This window comes from Lutra lutra, chromosome 13, assembly GCF_902655055.1.
Source record: "Lutra lutra chromosome 13, mLutLut1.2, whole genome shotgun sequence".
NCBI classification, from domain to species: Eukaryota; Metazoa; Chordata; class Mammalia; order Carnivora; family Mustelidae; genus Lutra; species Lutra lutra.
Window position 1 is genome coordinate 18,235,717 of NC_062290.1, and position 22,695 is coordinate 18,258,411.

The 22,695-nt window shown below is 36.1% G+C and overlaps 1 protein-coding gene across 3 annotated transcripts in view; it reads left to right on the forward strand.

The window, feature by feature from the left end:
* The window catches only part of VPS13A (vacuolar protein sorting 13 homolog A), a 236,782-nt gene that overhangs the window by 78,437 nt on the left and 135,650 nt on the right, over positions 1 to 22,695 (forward strand). For all 3 annotated transcript variants that reach the window (XM_047699156.1, XM_047699157.1, XM_047699155.1), the window contains exons 23-26: positions 6,248 to 6,386; positions 19,189 to 19,270; positions 20,925 to 21,079; positions 21,471 to 21,627. In XM_047699156.1, the coding sequence (XP_047555112.1) occupies positions 6,248 to 6,386; positions 19,189 to 19,270; positions 20,925 to 21,079; positions 21,471 to 21,627 (533 nt within the window). The remainder of the gene's footprint in view (positions 1 to 6,247; positions 6,387 to 19,188; positions 19,271 to 20,924; positions 21,080 to 21,470; positions 21,628 to 22,695) is intronic.

Here is a 22,695-nt window from a genome sequence, read left to right on the forward strand (position 1 = left end):
TGAAAAACAAGATGGATGTGATTTCCTATTGTAAACATGAGTATGAATTGATTCCTTTTAAGCTTATTTCTATGTATGCTGGAATCTAGAAAGTTAGGAAGTACTAGAAAAAAGAAGTTGATATTATTCTGAGGGACATTGCTTTGGATTGCTCTACTTACTAGGATACAATTAGGAAGAATTTATGTCCTGTATTGCAGAGAATATGTATAGTATAGAAACAACTGAAATAACTGATTAAAATACTTATATCTAGATAGATAGAGGAAGATCATGAGAGATCAGTCCAATGTAACAGTTGCAAATTTTTTCTGTAAAGGACCCGATAATGAACATTTTAGGTTTAAATTTCATGTTGTTAGTCATAACTATTCAACTCTACTGTTTTAGGATGAATGCAGCCATAAACAATACATAATGAACAGGTATGGGTGTGTTCCAATAATACTTATCAAAATAAGTAACAGATTGAATTAGCCAGTGACCATATTTTGCCACTTTCTAGTCCAGTGCATTATATAGTGAGACATCACCAATAAAAGGGCAAAGATACCGGGAAAGCCATTTGAGCTAGTATTCTAATGATACTAAAATTGCTATAGGTTAGGATCAGAGAAGTATAGCTAAAATAATAAAAGGCAGAAACTAAATGATTTAGAAAGATCAAATCTGAGAAGCACTTGATTTCAGTTTAGTGAGCCAGAGCAATATAAGGTGAATATGTATTATAGGAAACTCTGGAACTGTAAAGGTATCAGGCAGCATCCTTTGAAATTTGAGGTTAAAACTTTCAAGGCAAATAAAAGGAAGTCCTCTGCTATTTGGTACATGGTATTTTGGTGCCCTCGTTTTCAGGTTGTACATTATACAGGTATGTATAAAAAAAATGGAAAAGTTGTTTAGATACATTGATACAGATTCATAATATGTACCTAAGTTAAACTAGGATAGATGGAACTAATTACATGTATTTAGTCTATTGGTGGTAAAAGAAAGCTTATAATTTTCTTAAGAAATGCAGATATATTTTTAGACTCATAACCTTAGTCATGTGTCTGAGTTGAAAAAGTTAAGTTTTAGGAAAAATACAGGGATAAAAATAGTGAGTAAAAATGTACTCTTTGATAACAGCTTTTTTCTAAACTTTTATTTTTTTAAAGACTATGTAGAGGGACACTGGGTGGCTCAGTCATTTAAGCATCTGCTTTCTGCCTAGGACCCTGGGATCAAGCTCCCATGTTGGGCTCTCTGCTCAGTGGGGAGCCTGCTTTCTCTCCCTCTGCCTGCCATTCCCCTGCTTGTGTTCACACACTCTCTCTCTCTCTCTCAAATAAATAAAATCTTACAAAAAAAAAAAAAAAGAAACTATTTAGAAAGTTTTAGGGTCACAAGAAATTGAAGTATAGTTGACATGTAAGGTTGCATTAATTTCAGGTGGACACAGTGATTTGACACCTCTCTAGTGCTGTGCTCACCGCAAGCGTAGCCACCTTCTGTCTCCATACAAGGCTACTACAGTATCATTTGACTGTATTCCCTGTGCTGTACCTTTTTATCCCCATGACTTATTCATTCTATAACCAGAAGCCTGTACCTCCCGCTGCCCTTTACTATTTTGCCCAACCCCCTTCCGCCTCCCACTGGTAACCATCACTTCATTCTCTGTGTGTCTCTTTTTGTTTTTGTTTTTTAGATTCCATGTAGAAATGAAATCATATGGTATTTATTTCACTTAGCATTATACCTTTAGGGTTTCCATGTCACAAATGGCAAAACAGCATTATTATTATTATTTTTTAATGGTGGAGTAATGTTCCATTGTATATATGTACCACAACTTCTTTATCCATTTATCTACTGATAGACACTTGGGTTGCTTCTGCTGGCTACTATAAATAATATTACGAACAGAAGTGTGCATGTATTTTTTCAAATTACTGTTCTCATTTTCTTTGGGTTGATAACCACTGGTAGAATTCCTGGGTCACAGAGTGTTTGTTTTTAATTTTTTGAGGAACCTCCATACTGTTTTCTGCAAGGGCTGCCCAAATTTACCTTCTTGCCAATGGTGCATGAGGATTCCTCTTTCTCTCTATTCTGAGCAATTGTTATTTGTCTTTGATTCTAATCGTTCTGACAGGTGTCAGGTGATATCTCATTGTGGTTTTGACTTACGTTTCCCATATGATGAGTGATGTTGAGCATGTCTTCATGTGTCTGTTAATCGTCTATATGTTTCCACTGAAAAAGTGTCTATTCAGGTCCTCTGCCCATTATTTAACGGGATTGTTTGTTTTTTTTGGTGTCAGGTTGTAGAAATTCTTTATATATTTTGGATATTAACCCCTTTATCGGTTATATCATTTGCAAGTATCTTCTCCCATTCAGTGGGTTGCATTTTTGTTTTGTTGATGGTTTCTTTTGCTGTGCAAAAGCTTTTTATTTTGATGTAGTCTTGTTTCATGTGCCTGGGGGAAGATACTTAGAAAAGTGTCGCTAAGGCTGAGGTACAAGGGATTACTGTCTGTTTTGTTTTAGGATTTTTATGGTTTTGGGTCTCAAGGAGTTGAAACTTAGATCCACACAAAACCTGCGTGCATATATTTATAGCAGTTTTATCCATACTTTTATATAAAGCTTATACACATAAATTTTATATTTCAGTTTTATAGCCCAGGCTTGTAAGCAACCAAGATGTCAGTTAATAGGTGATGGATAAACTGTAGCATATCAAGCAGTGAATATTATTCACTAAGAAGAAATAAGCTGTCAGGTCATGAAAAGATGTAGAGAAACATTAAATGCATATTACCAAGTGAAAGAAGCCAATCTGAAAAGGCTACATATTCTATGATTTCCACTAGATGACTTCTGGAAAAGGCAAAACTATGGACACAGTTAAAAGATCAGGACTTGCCAGGACTTGAAGGTGGTAGGTAGGGGAGGGATGAATAATTGAAGCACAAGGGATTTTGTAGGGCAATGAAAATACATGATATATTCTAAATGATATAATGGTTAATACATGTCATTATGCACTTTGACCAAACCCAGAGAACGTAGAACACCCAACAGTGTGCAGTAATGTAAATTGTGGACTTTGGCGATTATGATGCGTCGGTGTAGCTTCATCAGTTTCAACAAATGTACCATTCTGGTTGGGAATATTTTTTTTTTTTTTAAGATTTTATTTATTTAGCTGGCAGAGAGGCAGGCAGAGAGAGAGGGAGGAAGCAGGGTCCCCACTGAGCAGAGATCCCGATGTGGGGCTTGATCCCAGGACCCTGGGATCATGACCTGCGCCGAAAGCAGAGGCTTTAACCCACTGAGCCACCCAGGCACCCCTGTTTGGGAATATTTTTAATGAAGGAGGCAATGCATGGGTAGATGCAAGGGGTATATTAAAAAAAAAAATCTCTATCTCCTTTCAATTTTCTGTGATCCTTATTTGTAGATGACATGAAACTATACATAGAAAACCTTAAAGATGCCACCAAATTATTCATTTGAATAAATGAATAAATTATTCATTAGAATAAATGAATTCAGTAAACTTGCAGATAAATAATATACAGGAATCAGTTACATTTTGATACACTAATAATGAAGTACAGAAAGAGAAATTAAGAAAAAAATCCTGTTAACAATTTTACCAAAAAGAATAAAATACTTAAGAATAAACATAACCAAGGTAGGGAAGGACCTGTACTCTAAAAACTATAATCATTGATGAAAGAAATTGAAGACACCAACAGGTGGAAAACTATCCATGCTCATTGTTTGGAAGAATTGATATCATTGTCTATACAGCTCAAAGTAATCTACCAATTCAATACAATCCCTATCAAAATACCCATGGCATTGTTCACTGAACTAGAACAGATAATCCTAAAATCTGTGTTGAACCACAAAAGACCCTGAATAGCCAAAGCAGACTTGAAAAAGAAGAATAAAGCTGGAGCTATCACTATCTCAGATTTCAAGATATACTTGAAAGTTATACTAATCAAAACAGTATGGTACTGGCACAAAAATAGACACATTGATCAGTGCAACAGAATAGAGTCCTCAGAGATAAACCCATACCTCTATGGTCAATTTTAACAAAGGAGGCAAGAATATACAATGAGGAGAACACCATCTCTTCAAAGAATGATGTTGAGAAAACTGGACAGCTGCATGCCAAAGAATGAAATTGTACCACTTCCCTACAGCATACATAAAAATGAGGTAAAAATGAATTAAAGACCTAAGTATGAGACCTAAAACCATTAAAATCCTAAAAGAAAACATAGACAATAGTGATCTCTTGAACATCAGCCTTAGCAACATTTTTCTAGATTAGTCTTAAAGTTTTTGAAGAGAATATCTTTGCAAAGACCAGTAGACTGTATTTATGGAAGTCTACTCCTGGGCTTTCTCTTCTGACCATTGATCTATTTACCTCTTCTATTGCCAATACCAGTGTCTTGCTTACTGTGGCTTTATAGTGAGCCTTGAGGTCAGGGAGGGTCCATCCTCCATCCCTGTTCTTCTTCTTCAATATTATGTTGGCTCTTCTGGATCTTTTACCTCTCCATTTAAACTTCAGAGTCATTTTGTCAATATTCATTAAGTAGTTGGCTGGGATTTTGACTTTCATTACATTGAATCCATGGATCATTTTAGGAAGAACTAACATCTGAAGAATATTGAATTTTAATACAAATAAAAATGGAGTCACTCTTCATTTATATTCATTTCATCTTTGATTTCATCCTTCAGAGTTTTAGAGTTTCCTCTGTATAGATCTTGTAAATATTTTGTTAGATTTATACCCAAGTATTATATTTTTGGGTGTTAATATAAATGGTATTATTTTTAATTTTTAAATTCTACTTGCCCATTGTTTGTATGTAAGAAAGCAATTGACTGTTGGATAAAGGGCTTATTAGTTCTTGAAGCCGCCTTCTTTTTTTTTTTCTTTTTAGATATTCTGTATAGATGATCATGTCATCTGTGAACAGACTCTGTATACCTTTTATTTCCTTTTCTTGTCCTAATGCATTGACAGGGACTTCCAATATAGTGTTGAAAAGGAATGATCAGAGAGACCTCTGTGCTTTGTACGTAATCTTAGTGGGAAAACTGAGTTTCTTGCCATTAAATACGGTAGCTGTAGGTTTTTTGATGATTCTCTTTATCAAGTTGAGGAACCTCACCTTTATTGTAGTTCTTTCAGAGTTTTTTTTATCATGATAGGTGTTTGGATTTTGCCATGCATCAATTTATATGATCATGTAATTTTTCTTAAGTCTTAAAATTTCTTTTTCTTTTTTTTTTTTTAAAGATTTTATTTATTTGACAGAGAGAGATCACAAGTAGGCAGAGAGGCAAGCAGAGAGAGAGAGAGAGAGAGAGAGGAGGAAGCAGGCTTCCTGCCTAGCAGAGAGCCCGATGCGGGGCTTGATCCCATGACCCTGAGATCATGACCTGAGCTGAAGGCAGAGGCTTAACCCACTGAGCCACCCAGGCAGCCCCCAAGTCTTAAAATTTCTTAATCTGACTTTTAAACAGGATTTAGATATATTATCTCTTAGAGAAGTTATTTGAACTTCCTACGCATTAGTTTCCTGTTAGGAACCATGTACGCAACTGATTTCTGCTGTTCTTTTAACAGCAGAAATCAGTTGTCTACCTTATAGGTTGTGAGGACTTAAGATAATGCATATCAATGCTTTCTTTAATGCCTGTCATGTAATAATAATTATTAATTGTCAGCTGTCTTTGGCAAATAGAAAAGGGATAATAAATGTAATAATGTTAGAAAATAAATCTCTGGGGCGCCTGGGTGTCTCAGTCAATTAAGTGTCTCCCTTCAGCTCAGGTCAGAATCCCAGGGTCCTGGGATCGAGTCTTGAGTCAGGCTCCCTGCTCAATAGGGAGTCAGCTTCTCCCTCTGCCCCATCCCCTGCTTGTGCTTGTTTACGCTTGCTCACTCGCTCTTTCAAAAATAAATAAATAAAATCTCAAAAAAAAAAAAATCTCTGAAAAATAATGAGGTTAGTTCACCTAATGAGATGGGTCAGTAGGCCAAATAGGAATTTGAGTGGAGATTGTGGAATGTCTTATGGAGTATGTGGATAATTTTTAGAGTTTAAAATTGCATTTTATTTTTGGGTATATTAAGGGGAACAGTTGTGTTTTTAATTAGTATACATAAATCAGAATGGAGTTTGCTTTATAATAATTCCTTTTTTTGAAACAGATTCAAGATTTTTGGAAAGTTACCACTGATTTCTCTACGAATCTCAGATAAAAAACTGCAAGGAATTCTGGAATTGATTGAAAGCATTCCGAAACCCACACCTGCAACTGAAACATATGCCCCTGCCAAACCATTTCAGGTAATGTTTTTACAAAATTGATAAAAATGCAAATTAAAGAAACTGGACAACTTTACCCACAAATTTTGGGTAAAATAATTTAATTCATTTTCAAGAGACCTTTAAAAATTAGATTTTAGGGACGCCTGGGTGGCTCAGTTGGTTAAGCAGCTGCCTTCGGCTCAGGTCATGATCCCAGCGTCCTGGGATCGAGTCCCACATCGGGCTCCTTGCTTGGCGGGGAGCCTGCTTCTCCCTCTGCCTCTGCCTGCCATTCTGTCTGCCTGTGCTCGCTCGCTCGCTCTCCTCTCTCTCTGACAAATAAATAAAATCTTTAAAAAAAAAAAATTAGATTTTAGCAGCACCTGTGCGGTTCAATCAGTTAAGCATCTAACTTGATCTCAGCTCAGGTCTTGATCACAGGGTTGTGAGTTCAAGCCTCGTAATGGGCTCCATGCTGCAAATGGAGCCTGCTTTAAAAAAAAAAAAGTTGGCGGGGCGCCTGGGTGGCTCAGTGGGTTGAGCCTCTGCCTTCAGCTCAGGTCATGATCTCAGGGTCCTGGGATCGAGCCCCACATCAGGGTCTCTGCTCGGCGGTGAGCCTGCTTCCCCCCTCTCTCTGCCTGCCTCTCTGCCTACTTGTGATCTCTCTCTCTCTGTCAAATAAATAAATAAAATCTTAAAAAAAAAAAAAAAAGTTGGGGCACCTGGGTGTCTCAGTTGGTTAAGTGTCCAATGCTTGTTTTCAGCTCAGGTCATGATTTCAGATTGTGAGATTTGAGCCTTGCACCAGCCTTTGCACTGGGCATGGAGCCTGTTTAAGATTCTCTCTCTCTCTCTCCCTCTCCCCGCTGCCTCCCTCACCCTATGTTACTCTCCACCTCTAAAAAAAAAAAAATTTTTTTTGACATTGTAAAAGAGAAAATGATGAAAGAACAAAAGGTGCAAATCTTAAAGAAAATTATATGATAAGTCTGCCTTTCTTCACTAGTCTTGCTTGTAGTCACTCTCCTCAGTGGTAACACTGTTAACTACTACTTCTCTGGTTCCCCAAAAATGTTTATGGCATACGCTATGGCATGCTCATGTGTGTACATATACATATGTACTCTTATGTTCTTCAAATTTACATAAATTCCTGTCATTATAATTACTGTTCTGAACCTTTATTTTTTTCACCATTATCATATTTTATATATGTTAGAGATATCTTCATATTAGCATGTACAGATCTGCCTTTTACTTTAGAGCAATATAGTATGGAATTGTGCAAGTGTAACATCATCCCCTTTTGATGGACATTGACATTGTTATGAGTGCTCACAGTTCTACTGCTTTCAGCTTCCTCGTACATATATTTGGGTATATTTTTATCCATTGGATAAATGCGTACATGTGGAATTGCTCAGTGAATTTTAGGTTTCCATGAACTTTGCCAAATTTTCTTTTTTAAATTGAATACCAATTTATAGTCCCACCAGCAGTAAATGAGTGTTTGTTTCTCTGTTCTCATTAGTCTTAAGTATTAACAATTTAAAATTTATTCTATTAAATGAAAAAATGTTATATTGTGGCTTTGATTTGCATTTACAAGTAACATAGGACTCATGTTCATTAGTTTATTGGCTGTTTTACTTTCTGTTTTTTAAAACTGCTGTGTTTGTCTTGTGTTGTGGTTTTCCAATTAAAGAAATTGTTACTGTTTGTCCTTTACATTTTTTTCTTTGTTTTTCCTTGGATTCATTTATTTTTGGCATGCGCAAGTGTTTGCTTTTTACATGTTCAGACTTATTAAGGTAGGATGCCTGGGAGGCTCAGTCAGTTAAGCATTTACCTTTGGCTCAGGTCATGATCCCAGAGTCCTGGGATCAAGCCCAGAGTTTGTTAGGTTCCCTGCTCAGAAGGGAGCCTGCTTCTCCCTCTGCCTACCTCTTTCTCTCCCCCCGCCCCCCGACAAATAAATTAAAATCTTGAAAAAAAAAAAGTCAAAGGGTTTCCTTCATGATTTCTCTGTCTTATTCTATGCACCTTATTTCTTATGAAGAAAATTTCAAGAAGAAGATATCCATTTGGGGCAATTGGGTGGGTCATTCGGTTAAGCGTCTGCCTTCAGCTCAGGTTATGATCTCAGAGTCCTGGGGTGGAGTCCTGCATTGGGCTCTTTGCTTAGCAGGGAGTCTGCTTCTCCTTCTTCCTCTGCCCCTTCCCACTCTCCACACCTTGTGCTCTCTCTCTCAGATAAATAAATAATATATTATTTAAAAATCCAGTCATGTTTTTCTCTCTTTAAACATTTTGATATCTTTTCATGTTTTACTTTATTTTGAAATAATTTCAAACTTACAGAAAAATTGTAAAAATAGTATAAAGAACTTCATCAAACCCTGTGAGAGGAAGTTGCTGACATATTATACCATAACCCTGAAAAACAGTAGTGTTTTGTAGTATTTTTTCATAATCTGTTGCTGAGTGTTTTGTTAACAGGTTCTTTTGAAGAGGAGAGGTTTTAAGTCCACTTTGTCAGTATTTTCTTCTGTGGATGAAGGTTTTTATATTCCAACTCTGGAATCTTTGCCTAACACAAGATCAAGGTTTTTCCTGTGTTTTATTCTAGAAATCTTGTAGTTTTAGGTTTTATATTCAGATCCGTGATCCATTTTTTGTTAAATTTTTACATAGCACTTGTGATAAGTTACTGTTATACATTTGTATTTTTAGTCATTTCAGTTTCATTTGTTGAAAACACTTCCTTTTTCCATTGAGTTGAGCATTTTTGGGGGTCTCTTTTCTACTCCAGTGATACTCCTTTGATTTTTATCTATTCCCTCGCTGATACTATAATGTCTTATTTACTACATGTCTTCATGGTAAGTATTATGGATGCATGTATGTATATATGTTCGCACGTACCCCTTCTTCATTGTTAATGAGAATTTTCCTGGGACTGTCTCATGAATTTGGTTCTTCCATCACTTTTATGCTATGTTGATGGCACCTCTGAGTTCTTTCTTGCATAATGTATATTGTATTTTAAACTTTTATTTATGTTTTCTTCTTAAACACTTCTAAGTTTTCAAAAGGTTGTCAAACCTATGGTCTACATTAGATGTTCTTTTTAAAATCCAATGCCTATATAAAAATAGGCAGAGAATAACTATGTAATATGTCTTATACTGAATTTCTGTTAGTGTCCAGCCACACATTTGGCAGAAGATTACTACATAAGGTCATCTGTTAACTATTTATATTCAACACTAGCCCAACTCTAGATTTTGCATATTTTTATCGTTAATCCTTATCACAAGCCAGCAAGTATTAACAGTCATTATTTTGCTCAGAGAACAGACTCTTAAGTTAAATACTTTGCTAAGATCATAAAGCTTGTAGCTTTTAGCTTGCAGAGCCAGATTTTGAACTCAGATTTTTTTCTCTCTCTTTCTTTAAACAAATCTACAGCCCTACAGCTGACATTTTTTTCTGCTCTTTTCATGATGCTTTCCATATAAATGACATCGTAATCTGCAGGGACTTTATTTTCTACCTTTTCCAGTTTTCTAAGAAAGTTCAGTCCAAAATACTAGATCATTACTAAGACTTTTAATTTAACTTGAAGGGGTTTCATAGGTTAGATAAAGAAGTTTTTTAAACAAAGAATCACTCCTTCATGGATATCTTGTTTGGCTTGTCTCAGAAATAAACTTTCAGTCAGAGGTCTGAAAGATCTTAACACCTAAATATCTCTTGAAACTAAATGTTTCTGTTTACTTCCTATAATTTTATTTTTCTTCTTAATTTTTATTTCAGCTTTATTAAGGTACAGTTGACTAATAAAACTATAAAATATTAATGTGTACATTGTGGTTGTTTAATACATGTCTGTGTTGCAAGAGGATTTAACCTGTCTAGTTAATTAACACATCCATTCTTCACATACTTGTTTTTGGTGAGAACATTCAGTTCTACTCTCTCAACAGATTCCTGTTACTCAGTACAGTGTTGTTGATTATGGTCACCATATTTTACGTTAGATCCTCAGCCTTACTCACCTCGAAGCTGAAAGTTTGTACCCTTTTACTAACGGCTCCCTATTTCCTCCACCGTATAGCCCCTGGCAACTACTTCTGCACTCTTGCTAGGAGTTCGACCTTTTTGTTGTTGGATTCCACTTATAAGTGATATTGTGCGGTATCTTTCTCAGTCCTGGTTATTTCTCTTAGCAGCATGCCCTCAGGTTCCTTTTATGTTGTCACAAATGACAGGATTTCCTTCTTTCTCATGGTTGAGTGATTTACATTATATTTATAAATGTGTGTGTGTGTGTATATATATAATATGTATTATATATATTATATAAATGCCATATAAATATAATATATATATTTTATATGTATTATATAAATGCCATGCTTTTATTCATTCACCTGTTTGTTGGACACTTTGCCCACATCTTGGCTATTGTGAATACTGCGGTAAACATGGGCGTGCAGATCTCTCTTTGATACCCTGTTTTCATTTCCTTTGGAAAAACCAGAAAAGTGAGATTGCTGGATTACATGGTAGTTCTAGTTTTAGTTTCCTGAGGAACCTGCCCACTATATCTTTGGTGGCTGCACCAATTTATAGCACAGGATTTCCTTTCTCTCCAAATCCTCTCCAATACTTGTTACCTGTTGTTGTTTTATTTTTTTTTTTCAGTTTTTTTTTTTAAGATTTTATTTATTTGACAGGGAGAGGTCACAAGCAGGCAGAGAGACAGGCAGAGAGAGAGGAGGAAGCAGGCTCCCCGCCGAGCAGAGAGCCCGATGTGGGGCTCGATCCCAGGACCCTGAGATCATGACCTGAGTCGAAGGCAGCGGCTTAACCCACTGAGCCACCCAGGCGCTCCTTCAGTTGTTTTTTTTTTTTTTTTTTTTTTTTTTTTTTTTTTTTTTTTTTTTAAAGATTTTATTTATTCAGGGGCGCCTGGGTGGCTCAGTGGGTTAAGCCTCTGTCTTCAGCTCAGGTCATGATCCCAGGGTCCTGGGATCGAGCTCCACATCGGGCTCTCTGCTTGGCGGGGAGCCTGCTTCCTCCTCTCTCTCTGCCTGCCTCTCTGCCTACTTGTGATCTCTCTCTCTCTGTCCAATAAATAAATAAAATCTTTAAAAAAAAAGATTTTATTTATTCATAAGAGGGGGAGAGAAGAGGCAGAGGTTGACGTAGGCTCCCTGCGGAGCAGAGAGCCTGATTGGCCCTCCATCCCAGAAGTCTGAGATCATGACCTGAGCCAAAGGCAGATGCTTAACTGACTGAGCCACCCAGGTGCCCTTTTTTCAGGTTTTAAAACTTTTTATTTGCAAATTAAAAATGGTGCATTGCAATAATTAAAATCATTTGAACAAAAAAAATGGCCCTGTGATTCAACCCCATAAACCCCGTTTACAGCCTGTGAGATGTCTCGGATCGCTTGGTTTTTACTCTAGATTTCACTGTTTTCCCACCCAGCATCTTCCTTCACCAACATGCAAGTTCTTTTCCTTTCCTGCCAGCCAGCTGGCAGATGGGAGTGGCAGACCCAGCCTTCGTTGTCAGTATAGTCTTTTAAACTTGATCCAGCCTCTTTGCATGTTACAAAGTTGAATAGCTAAAAGAAGTAAAATAAGGTAATGCTCATATATGTACAGTGCATGTTGGCAGCGCGTGCCCTACTGTGATTCTCTTGCTTGCTTCTCCTGCTCATTCGTTTCTCCTCTTATTCTACCTTCTTTGATATTGGATTTCTCAGTGTCCGCCATATCAGGTTTGTCAGACATGGCTGCAGAGGAGGCAGAGTGTGGTGCTCAAGCAACTGAAGTCTGGGCAGGACTGTGCTGGGTCTGTTGTCTTTCTGATAATGGCCATCCGAACAGATGTCGGCTGGTATCTCATCATTTTGATTTGCATTTCCCTTATTAGCATCAGGCATCTTTTCATGTGTCTGTTGACCATCTGTATGTCTTCTTTGGAAAATGTCCATTTCCTCTGCCCATTTTTTAATCGAATTATTTGCTGTGTTGAATGAATTCTTCATATGGTTTAGATATCAATCGCTTATGAGATATATTATTTGCATATATTTTCTCCCATTCACTTCATTACCTTTTCATTTGTTGATAGTTTCCCTTGCTGCGCAGAAGCTTTTTAGTTTGAGGTAGACCCACTTGTTTATTTTTGCTTTTGTTGTCTTTGCTTTTGAAGTCTGATCCAACAAACCATTGCCAAGATTGCTGTTAAGGAGCTTACCTGCCTGTGTTTCCTTTAGAAGCTTTATGGCTTCAGGTCTTCCATTCAAGTCTGCAATCCATTTTAAGTTGATTTTGTGGATGAGAAAGAAGTCCAGTTTTATTCTTTTGCATGTGGCTGTCCACTTTCCCCAGCACCATTTATTGAAGAAACTGTCCTTTCCTTGTATATTCTTGGCTCCTTTGCCAAAAATTAATTGATTGTTAACTCATAGGTTTATTCCTGGGCTCTCATTTTAGTTCCACTGATTTACGAATCTGTTTTTTGTGTTGGCGCCATATTGTTTTGATTACCTTAGCTTTGTAATAGAGCTTGAACTTAGGAAGCGTGGTGCCCCCGGCTTTGTTCTTAAGATTGCTTTGGCTATTCAGGATCATCTAGATATTAGGATTATTTTTTCTACGTGTGTATAATACATTACTCGACTTCTGATAGAAATTGCATTGACTCTGAAGACGGCCTTGAGTAGTGTGTACTTTGTAACAATACTGCTTTTTGCAGTGTGAATATCCTTTCATCTCTTTGTGTCTTCAGTTTCTTTCATCAGTGTTTTATAGTTTTCAGGGTCCAGATTTTTCTCCTCTTTGATTAAATTTATTCATCGGTATTTTTGATAGAGTTAAAAATGGTAATTCTTGAAATCAGATAATGTGACATCTAAATTGTTTGCTTTTCCTCAGTAGTTTCCACTCGTTCTTCCCCTTTCCCGATAACTCTTAGAATCAGCTTTTCAATTTTACAAAAAGATTTTGCTGGGATTTTGATGGTGATTTTGTTGTATTACCAGTTTGGGGAGGATGGACATTTTAACAATATTGAATCTTTCAGTTCATTAACATGATACATCTTTTGATTTATTTAGGTCTATTTAGTTGTTTTGTTGTTGTTTTTTTTTTTAAGATTTTATTTATTTGACAGAGAGGCACAGTGAGAGAGGAGATATAAGCAGAGGGAGTGGGAGAGGGAGAAGCAGGCTTCCCATACAGCAGGGAGCCCAATGTGGGGCTTGATCCCAGGACGCTGGGATCATGACCCGAGCTGAAGTCAGACACTTAATGACTGAGCCACCCAGGTGCCCCTATTTAAGTTTTTTCATAAGAACTTCTAGTTGAAATGTACATGTGCTTCACATGTTTTGGTGTTCTGTGTCCTCTGAAAATCCACATATTGAAACCTTAACCCTAATAGCTCAGAATGTCACTGTATTTGGAGATAGGACCTTAAAAAGTGGTTAAATTAATATGAGGCCATCAGAGTGGGTCCTGATGCAGTCAGTGTGGCATCTTCATGAGAAGTAGAAATTAGACACAGAAAAAGACACCAGAGATGCGCATGTACAGAGAAAACCCCATGGCGGGAGCAGGGGTGCAGCAAGGAGGTAGACATCTGCAAGCCTAGGAGAGCGGCCTCAGTCAAAACAAATGATGCCAACACCTTGATCTTGAACTTATCATCTTTCTGAACTGTGAGAAAATAAATTTCTGTTGTTTAATACCTCCAGTCTATGGAATTTTGTTATGGCAGCCCTTGAAAACTAATACAGGTTTTGGTACCAGAAAGTGAGGTGGTGGTGTAAGAAATATGTTGTAGTAGGTTTAGCACTGGATAATAAGTAGAATGTGAAAGGGGGTTTTCAGGCAAGGTTATCCTTGTTGTAAAGTGGGAAAGAACTTGGCTGAATTGTTTTCTAGTGTGGAACTTGTAAGTGATGAATTTGGATATTTAGTTGAGATTTCTAAGTAAACTGTTCAAGACATGGTCTTATTTTTTTTCCTAATTGCTTAGAGTAAAATGCAAGAAAAGATACATTTTTAAGAAGGGTTTGTTAAATCAGTAACAGAACTTAAAGATTTGGAAAGTGCTCAGCCTATCCATATTGCAAAAAAATGGAGAATTGGGTTAGAGAGAAAACCAGGGGTATTTGCACAAACACTTGATAAAGACGTGTGACTCACGGCTTTAAGCCATTATCTCACCGAAGCCAGGAATAGAGATGGGGCTCTACCAGCTGAAGTACTACCAGCTTAGACTAAAGAGGGCAGAGTCAGGACAAAATGAAGAAAATCCCTTGAAGTTCTGGGATACTACAGGGTAGGACAGTAGGCCATCCAGCTGGGAATGTGCCTTATTCTTCAGTAAAAGGGAAAAGAATAATTTTGAAAGCTAGTCTGAGATCCACAGTGGTGCCATTACCAACATGGGCTCAATAGGTATGGGTTCTGGGACGCCTGGGTGGCTCAGTTGGTTGGACGACTGCCTTCGGCTCAGGTCATGATCCTGGAGTCCCTGGATCGAGTCCCGCATCGGGCTCCCGGCTCCGCGGGGAGTCCGCTTCTCTCTCTGACCTTCTCCTCGCTCATGCTCTCTCTCACTGTCTCTCTCTCAAATAAATAAATAAAATCTTAAAAAAAAAAAAAAGCTTATTAAAAAAATAGGTATGGGTTCTGGGGGCTAAAGTTCCCTCCTGGATTTCGAGAATTGTTCTACTTTCTTGGTTTCAGTGGGTCATTCTGCTACTTAGTGGCAGGAGTGTAGTTAATCTTACATTTTTTTTGTTTTAATTAAAAGATTTGTTTTTAAATTTATTTGACAGGCAGAGATCACAGGTAGGCAGAGAAGCAGATGCGGGGTGGGGGGAGCAGGCTCCCTGATAAGCAGGGAGCCTGATGTGGGGCTCGGTATCCCAGGATCCTGGGATCCTGGCCTGAGCTGAAGGCAGAGGCTTTAACCCACTGAGCCACCCAAGCACCCCTAGTCTTATTAGGTATGATAATAGCTGTCAGTTTTTCCATCTTATTTCCTAGGTTGGGGGAGGTGTTCTCTTATTCCTAGTTAGCTAATAGTTTTATTTGTATCAGGAATATTTGTAGCATTTTATGGAATGCTTTTGCTGCATCAGTTGTAATCATATAGTTTTCTTCTTTATTCTTTTAATATGATAAATTACATTGATTCTTGAGTGTTGAACTAGCCTTGCATTCCTAATGTAAGCCTCATTTGTTCATGATATATTATCCTTTTATTACAGTGTTGGATTTATTTGCTAATTTTTTGTTAAGGATTTATGATCATACATGATCATGGTTTATACTTATTAGGTGTTTGCATATGATATCAGAGAAAGTCCAGCCTTGTGAAATGAATTGGAAAAGGTTTCCCCTCTTCTCTTACTTTACAAGATTTTTTGTAAAGAGTAGATACTGTTTCTATCTTAAATACCAGTGAAGCCATCTATGCGTAGAGTTTCTTTATTGAAAGACTTTGAAATTGTTTCATTTTTACTGGACTGTATCTGTTTATTCTTGCATAAGCTTTATAAGATTTTCTCTGTTAAGGAATTTGTTTCATCCAAGGTGTTGAATATGTGGAAGTAAGGCTGTTCCTAACATGTTCTTATCCTTCAGATGACTTTAGGATCCATAATGATATCTCATCCATTTATTATCTAGCTCTTTTCAGATCCAGAATTTCTCCTTGAGTTCTTCTTAAAATTTCTCTCTTCATTAATGTTTTCTTTTTTCTTTTTCAAGATTTTATTTATTTGTCAGAGCAAAAGTTAGGGGAGCAGCAGAGGGAGCGGGAGAAGCAGGCCCCCCACTGAGCAGGGACTAATGCAGGGCTGATGTAGGACTCGATCCCAGGACCCTGGGATCATGACCTGAGCCAAAGGCAGGCATTAACTGACTGAGCCACCCTCATTTCTATTTGTTATGACATCCTTGTTGGAATTTCCTTTAGCTCTTTCTCTATGGTCCTTTTTAGCATTCTGAGCATATTTGAGGCATTAAAAAAAAAGTCGTTTTTTAGTAAGTCTAGCGCCTTACTTCCTCCTGAACTGTGCTTGCTAATTTTGTCTCTGTTATGGGCCGTTCTTATGTTTTTCTTTGCATAGATTGTCATGTTTTGTAATCAGACAAGGAATTATGAGAAAACTATAGACATGTATGTTCATTAACATAGATAAAAAAATCCTTAAAAAATACTACAGCCAAATGGTATGATATATTATAACCAAATGCATTTACCTTATGAAAACAAAAATGATTCACCAGTGTTATTAATCATATTAATCATATTCATGGAATAAAGGAGAAAAAGTTATCATCTCAATAAATGAGGAAAAAGTATTGACAAAACCCAACAATTATTGATGGTAAAACTTCTTTAAAAAAATTGAGAGAGAGAGCACAAGCACGGGAGAGGTAGAGAGAAGCAGACTCCCTGCTGAGCAGGGACCTTGACTGTGGGCTTGTTCCCAGGACCATAGGATGCTTAACCCACTGGGCCACCCAGGTGCCCTGATGATAAAAACTCTTAAATGGGGAATAGAAGAGTTTCTTTCTCATAAAGGACATACAGGAAAAACCTGTAGGTAATATTGTATTTAATTTGAAAAAGACTGAATGCTTTCCCTGTAAGATCTAGAATAGTTCAAGAATACCTTTTCTCACCACCTCTATTCAAGTTGATAGTGAATGTTCTAGCTTCTGCAAAGAAATCAAGAAAAAGGATTAGGAAGAAAAAGTAAAATTATCTTTATTTGCAGATGAAATGATCATTCATGCAGAAAGTCCTAAGGAATGTAGAAAAATATCACTAAAAATAGCAAGTTTGCAAGATACTTTATCAATGTAAATAATTGTTTCTAAAAGTGAAAAATATTCCATTCATAACAACATTAAAAAGGACTAAATACTTAAGAAAAAATTAACAATAGAAGTACAAGACCTGTAAACCTTAAACTGCAGAACATTTCTGTAAACAAAGAAAACCTAAACATTGGAATGATAATCAAGGAGTGGAGGCCTGACCTCATTGAGTTGGCAGTCTTCAAACTCTCTAGATTTCTCACCACCTCAATCAGAATATGAAAGATTTCTCTTCTGGAAATTAACAAGCTAATTATAAAAGTGTATACAGTAATGTAAAGGACACATATTAGCCAAAACAATTTGTTATTTTTAATGTGAATTCCAGCATAGTTAACATACACAGTGTTCACATTAATTTCAGGTGTGCAATACAGTGATTCAGCCCTTCCCTATATTACTTTGTGTTCTTCAAGATAAGTGTACTCTTAACCCCCTTCATCTATTTCAAAGCCACCCCCTCCCCATTATAACCACCTGTTTGTCCTCTGTAAATAAGTCAGTTTTTTTGGTTTGTTTCTTTCTTTTCCTTTGTTTGTTTCTTAAATTCCTCATGGGAGTGAAATTTTGTGGTATTTCTTTCTCTGGCTTATTTCATTTAGGACCGTACTCTCTAGATCCATCCATGTTGTTGCAAATGGCAAGATTTCATTCTTCTTTATGGTTGAATAATACTGTGTTGCGCATACATACTACATCTTTATTCATTCATCTATTGATGGAAACTTAGGTTGCCTTCATAATTCTAGCCAAAACAATTTTAGATAAGAATAATATTTGAGGTTTTCTAATATTTGATTTCAAGGTTTATTTAATAGCTATTTTATTAAAGTGGTTTTGTTTGGTATGGGAATAGACATATAGATCAATGAAGTAGAATAAAGCTTGGATGTAAATGTACACTATAATACATGGTTAAGATATATTTGATATCATAAAAAGATGCCAACCCAAATAAGTGGGGGGAAATGTGATAGTTCTTTCAATAAATGATTTTAAAATGACTAGATTTCTGGAGCTGTTATATAATCTGGAGACATGTTCAAGGATGCTTATGGTAGCACTATGAGTCAAAGCAAAAAATCTGTAAATAATACAAATATTTATCAACAGTGTAGTGGGCAAATAAATATTGCAAATATGCAGTATAGTAAGGTAGTGAGAATGAGTGAACAATCAATTATGTGTAAAATTTAAACATTGTTTTGTAGAAGAATGTCTTATAGTACTTATGGTACTCCCTTTTTGTACAGTTTAGAAAGAAACAGGATAAAGAATGTTAAAGAATGTTAGAGAATCATTAGTAGGACATAAAAACAAGTAAAGTGAAATTGTGATCAGTTGTAGGGAATATAATCGAGGAGAATCACATGAGATGCTTCTAGGTATGGGTATACTGCTGCTTAGAATGTTTTTCTTAGTTTTTGGTCTGGGTAGAAGATTCAGGTATGTTTTTTCTTATTATTTTATCACATTGCACTTTATGTTTTTATGTGCTATACTTCTCCAAGCAGTAAAAAAGTCAATTTAATGAAATGTTTTTCAAAAAATGAAAAGTAAAACTGAGAACTTCGTATCTCTGTAGGTTTTAAATATTGGGATTGGTTATTTCCTGTGAATGTCCTGATAGGTTTTCTTATTTAGTGAGACATTGAGTTAACATTGTATCTAAGATCTTTTCCTACTCGAAGCCTGTCAACAAGAAAATTAATATAATAGTTCTGTGATTTTTATTTAGCCTTGAAATTGTACAGCCACTTTTTGAAATCTATATTTTACAATTTACTTTCCTAATTCAGACTGGATTTTTTTTCTTAGTTCAAAGTGGGATTTTTTTTTTCATTATCAAAATTGTCTTAGGACTTTGAATAAAAATCTTTGTACTAATTAACAGTGAATTACTTTTCTTCCAGATGCAAAGGTCCACCTCTGTGGGAACAACACAGATTTCACAGAAAATGCTTCCTTTCTTGGAACTTCCATGTGTTGATGATGGTAAAATGAAACTGGTTTAGGAAGTTTTCTGTACTAAAATGTATTATGAATATAATTTTCCTTTTGAGACTATACAAAAAATTGCAGGCAATAGCAGATATGTATATGTTTTCCAGAATTTGCACTAAAATTCCTTTAAGATAATAGAAGTGGGATGTTCCTTAAAGTTGCTTTTGCAGCAAGAATTTTTTGGTAAATAAAAGTAAAACTCCTGATCTCACAAAATCAACTAGTAAGTTAATCTTCTTTATCTTCCTTTGAGCTAGGAGCCCCTATGAAACGCTATGGATTATATAATTTATAATGTTGCTTAGTTATTTGGAGAATCTTGTCATAGTAAAATTTTAGTTTTATTTTTATATTTTCCTCTTATATTATTAAACAACAAAAAAAAAGTCAGGCCTTAATACCTACATTCACACGTGAAAAGTGGTAACTATTTTGACACCAGAGACCTGCTTTCCTTGGCCACATTGGAAAGAATTTTTTTAAGCCTATTTTTAAGGCCTTAAAAATTGCTTAATCTTAAGTGACTGAAGTTACCATGTCAATCTTCAGTTTTCTAGAGAACATTTTTCTTTCTGTGTGGGTAAGGGGCGGGAAGGAAATGTTTGTGAGATCATCTGCCCTAAATTCAGTTTTTGGTCGTTAGGGATATGTACTTCAGGTAGTTTTAGTTTCCTTTAAATCTTCTTTTAATGATTTTGCTAGTTTTGGAGCTGTTTTTAATAGCAAATTCTAGAAATTTATTGTATATATATGTGTATATACACACACAGACGCACACACGCACATACACACATCCATGAATGAAATAGTGATTGATCTCTGTTTCTTCATTCAAACCTCAGGGTCTGCTTTGTGCTTTTAATATTGCAGATTTTGTAACTCAGCCCTATTTTTGCTACCCAGGTAGAACAAGCAAATTAGTATGTTCCTTTGAAAATTCATGTTGCATGTAATCATTGGCATTGGCATTTGCTATAAACTTTTCTTTTGCAGGGCACCTGGGTGACTCAGTCAGTTGAGAATTCAACTTTGATTTCAGCTCAGATCATGACCTCAGGGTCATGAGATCAAGCCCTGCATTGGGGGGGCCCAGCATGGAGCCTACTTAAAATTCTCTCCCTCTGCCCACTGGTGCATGCACATTCTCTCTCTCTCTCAAAAATAAAAAATAAAATTTTTGTTTGCAGTTTTATACTAATGACTTTAAAAGGTGATGTTCATTAATCTAAAGGTGAACTTTGTATTTTCTATGTTTTTTGTCATCCAAAATGTTATTTTCAGACAAGCTCTATTATTTTCTCATCCTTTTTTTTTTTTTTAATTTATTTGTCAGAGAGAGAGGGAGAGAGAGCGAGCACAGGCAGACAGAATGGCAGGCAGAGGCAGAGGGAGAAGCAGGCTCCCCGCCAAGCAAGGAGCCCGATGTGGGACTCGATCCCAGGACGCCGGGATCATGACCTGAGCCGAAGGCAGCTGCTTAACCAACTGAGCCACCCAGGCGTCCCTATTTTCTCATCTTTTAATTTAAATCTTGAACTATTTAGATTGCTAATGTATTAGTATTATTTATCTGAGAAAAATTATAAAAATGTTATTAAATCAGTCATTTTGATTATTGACTTAAATAATGTTCTATAATATTTAGATTCAGAGGAAGAATTTTTTGATGCACCGTGTAGTCCCTTGGATGAACCTCCTCAATCTCCCTTTGAACTTCAAAGTTATCAGCCGAAGAAGTTTCAAAAGCTGTATTGTTCAAAAAATATGATTCAGTGTAAAATAAGATTTGAAGTGCCAGAGGTGTGTACCATGGTAAAATTAATTTGGCTTCTTTAAATTGGCATTGCTGCTATTCATTGTATTTATATAGGCTCATTACTAACATGTATTCCTGTTTCATCCAGTTTAAGCTGAATCCAGATGTTGCTATGTGATTTTTTCCTCCCCTTTCTTTGAAGATTAATTTTCTTAATCACAGGTTAGGAGTTTAGATCATATGTTATGGTTATTTGATACATATTTATTAAAAATAGTTTGTACAATGTAAATGTATATGTATGTGTGATATAAAATCTTTCCTAAATTTTAAGTGCAGATCATATAAATACCTTATATCTCCATTTATAACCACCATCTACATAAATAATTTTTTATTTTGGTAGTGGTAGTTTCTTTTTTCTTTTTTCTCTAGGTTTTGATTCAGTTTTATCACCTTGTTGGAGATTGTGAACTACCTGTGGTAGAGGTTGATGTTTTAGGGTTGGGCACAGATGTGGAATTTAGAACATTTGATTTGAAAGCAAATGCCTTTTTGAAAGAGTTCTGCCTAAAATGCCCAGAATACTTTGGTAAGCATCTCAATTTTCTTAAAGTAATAAACTTTTGTTGTTTGACTCCCTACTAGAGAGTTTAAAATTGTCTAGGCTTTAAATCAGTACATTTATTAAAACATCCTCAAAGAAATACTATATTATGAATTGGTTGTCCGTTTTTATCTTTTACTTGGAAATCTAAGAAGGTAGATCAAAGACAAAATGGGAGATTCCTTTTCACAAAGGAAAATAAAATAGACCTGGTTTAATTTTAAATCTAACTCAATACTACAATGCTGCATTAGTTTCCTATTGATAATGTAACAATTTACCACAGACTGAGTGTCTTCCAACCACAAAAATTTGTTATCTGTTATTCTGTTAATCAGTAGTTTGACGTAAGTCTTAACAGGTAAAAATCAAGGTGCCAATTAGAGTTCCTGCATGGAGAATCTAGGGGAAGATCCATTTCCTCGCTTATTTAGTTGTTTCCAAAACTCATTTCCATGTGGTGTAAGTCTGCTTCCTGCTACTAACAGGTAAGGACTGGCCTTAACCCCCACAGGCCTAAGTCCTTGCATTTGGTTCTCTATATCTCAGAACCAGTACAGGGTGATAGATCCTTCTCATGTTGTCATCTCTGATCTCAGTCCAAGCTAATTTCCTCTTTACCTAATTGCCTTTGCAAAGACCCTTTTGCTATATAAGGTAACATATTCTCAGGTTTAGGCAGACATAATGTGGATGTCCTTCGGTCTCAGGGCATAACATTATTTTGTCTACTATAACATTTTATGTCCCATAATCAGAATGGATATATTATATCTTGGATAGTATATCCATTTACTTTGTTAGGCACTTAGGAGAGGGTATTATGTATATTCCTTTATATTTTTGGATTTATTCTTGTAAGATAATTCTGAATGGTTGTTGGAATGATTTAGATAATTTATTTCTAATGCGAATGCCTTTATTTCTTTTTCTGGCCTAATTGCTCTGGCTAGGACTTCCAGTACTATGCTGAATAAAAGTGACAAGAGTAGGCACCCTTGTCTTATTCCTGATTTAGAATAAAAGCTTCCAACTTTTACCATTGCATAGGAT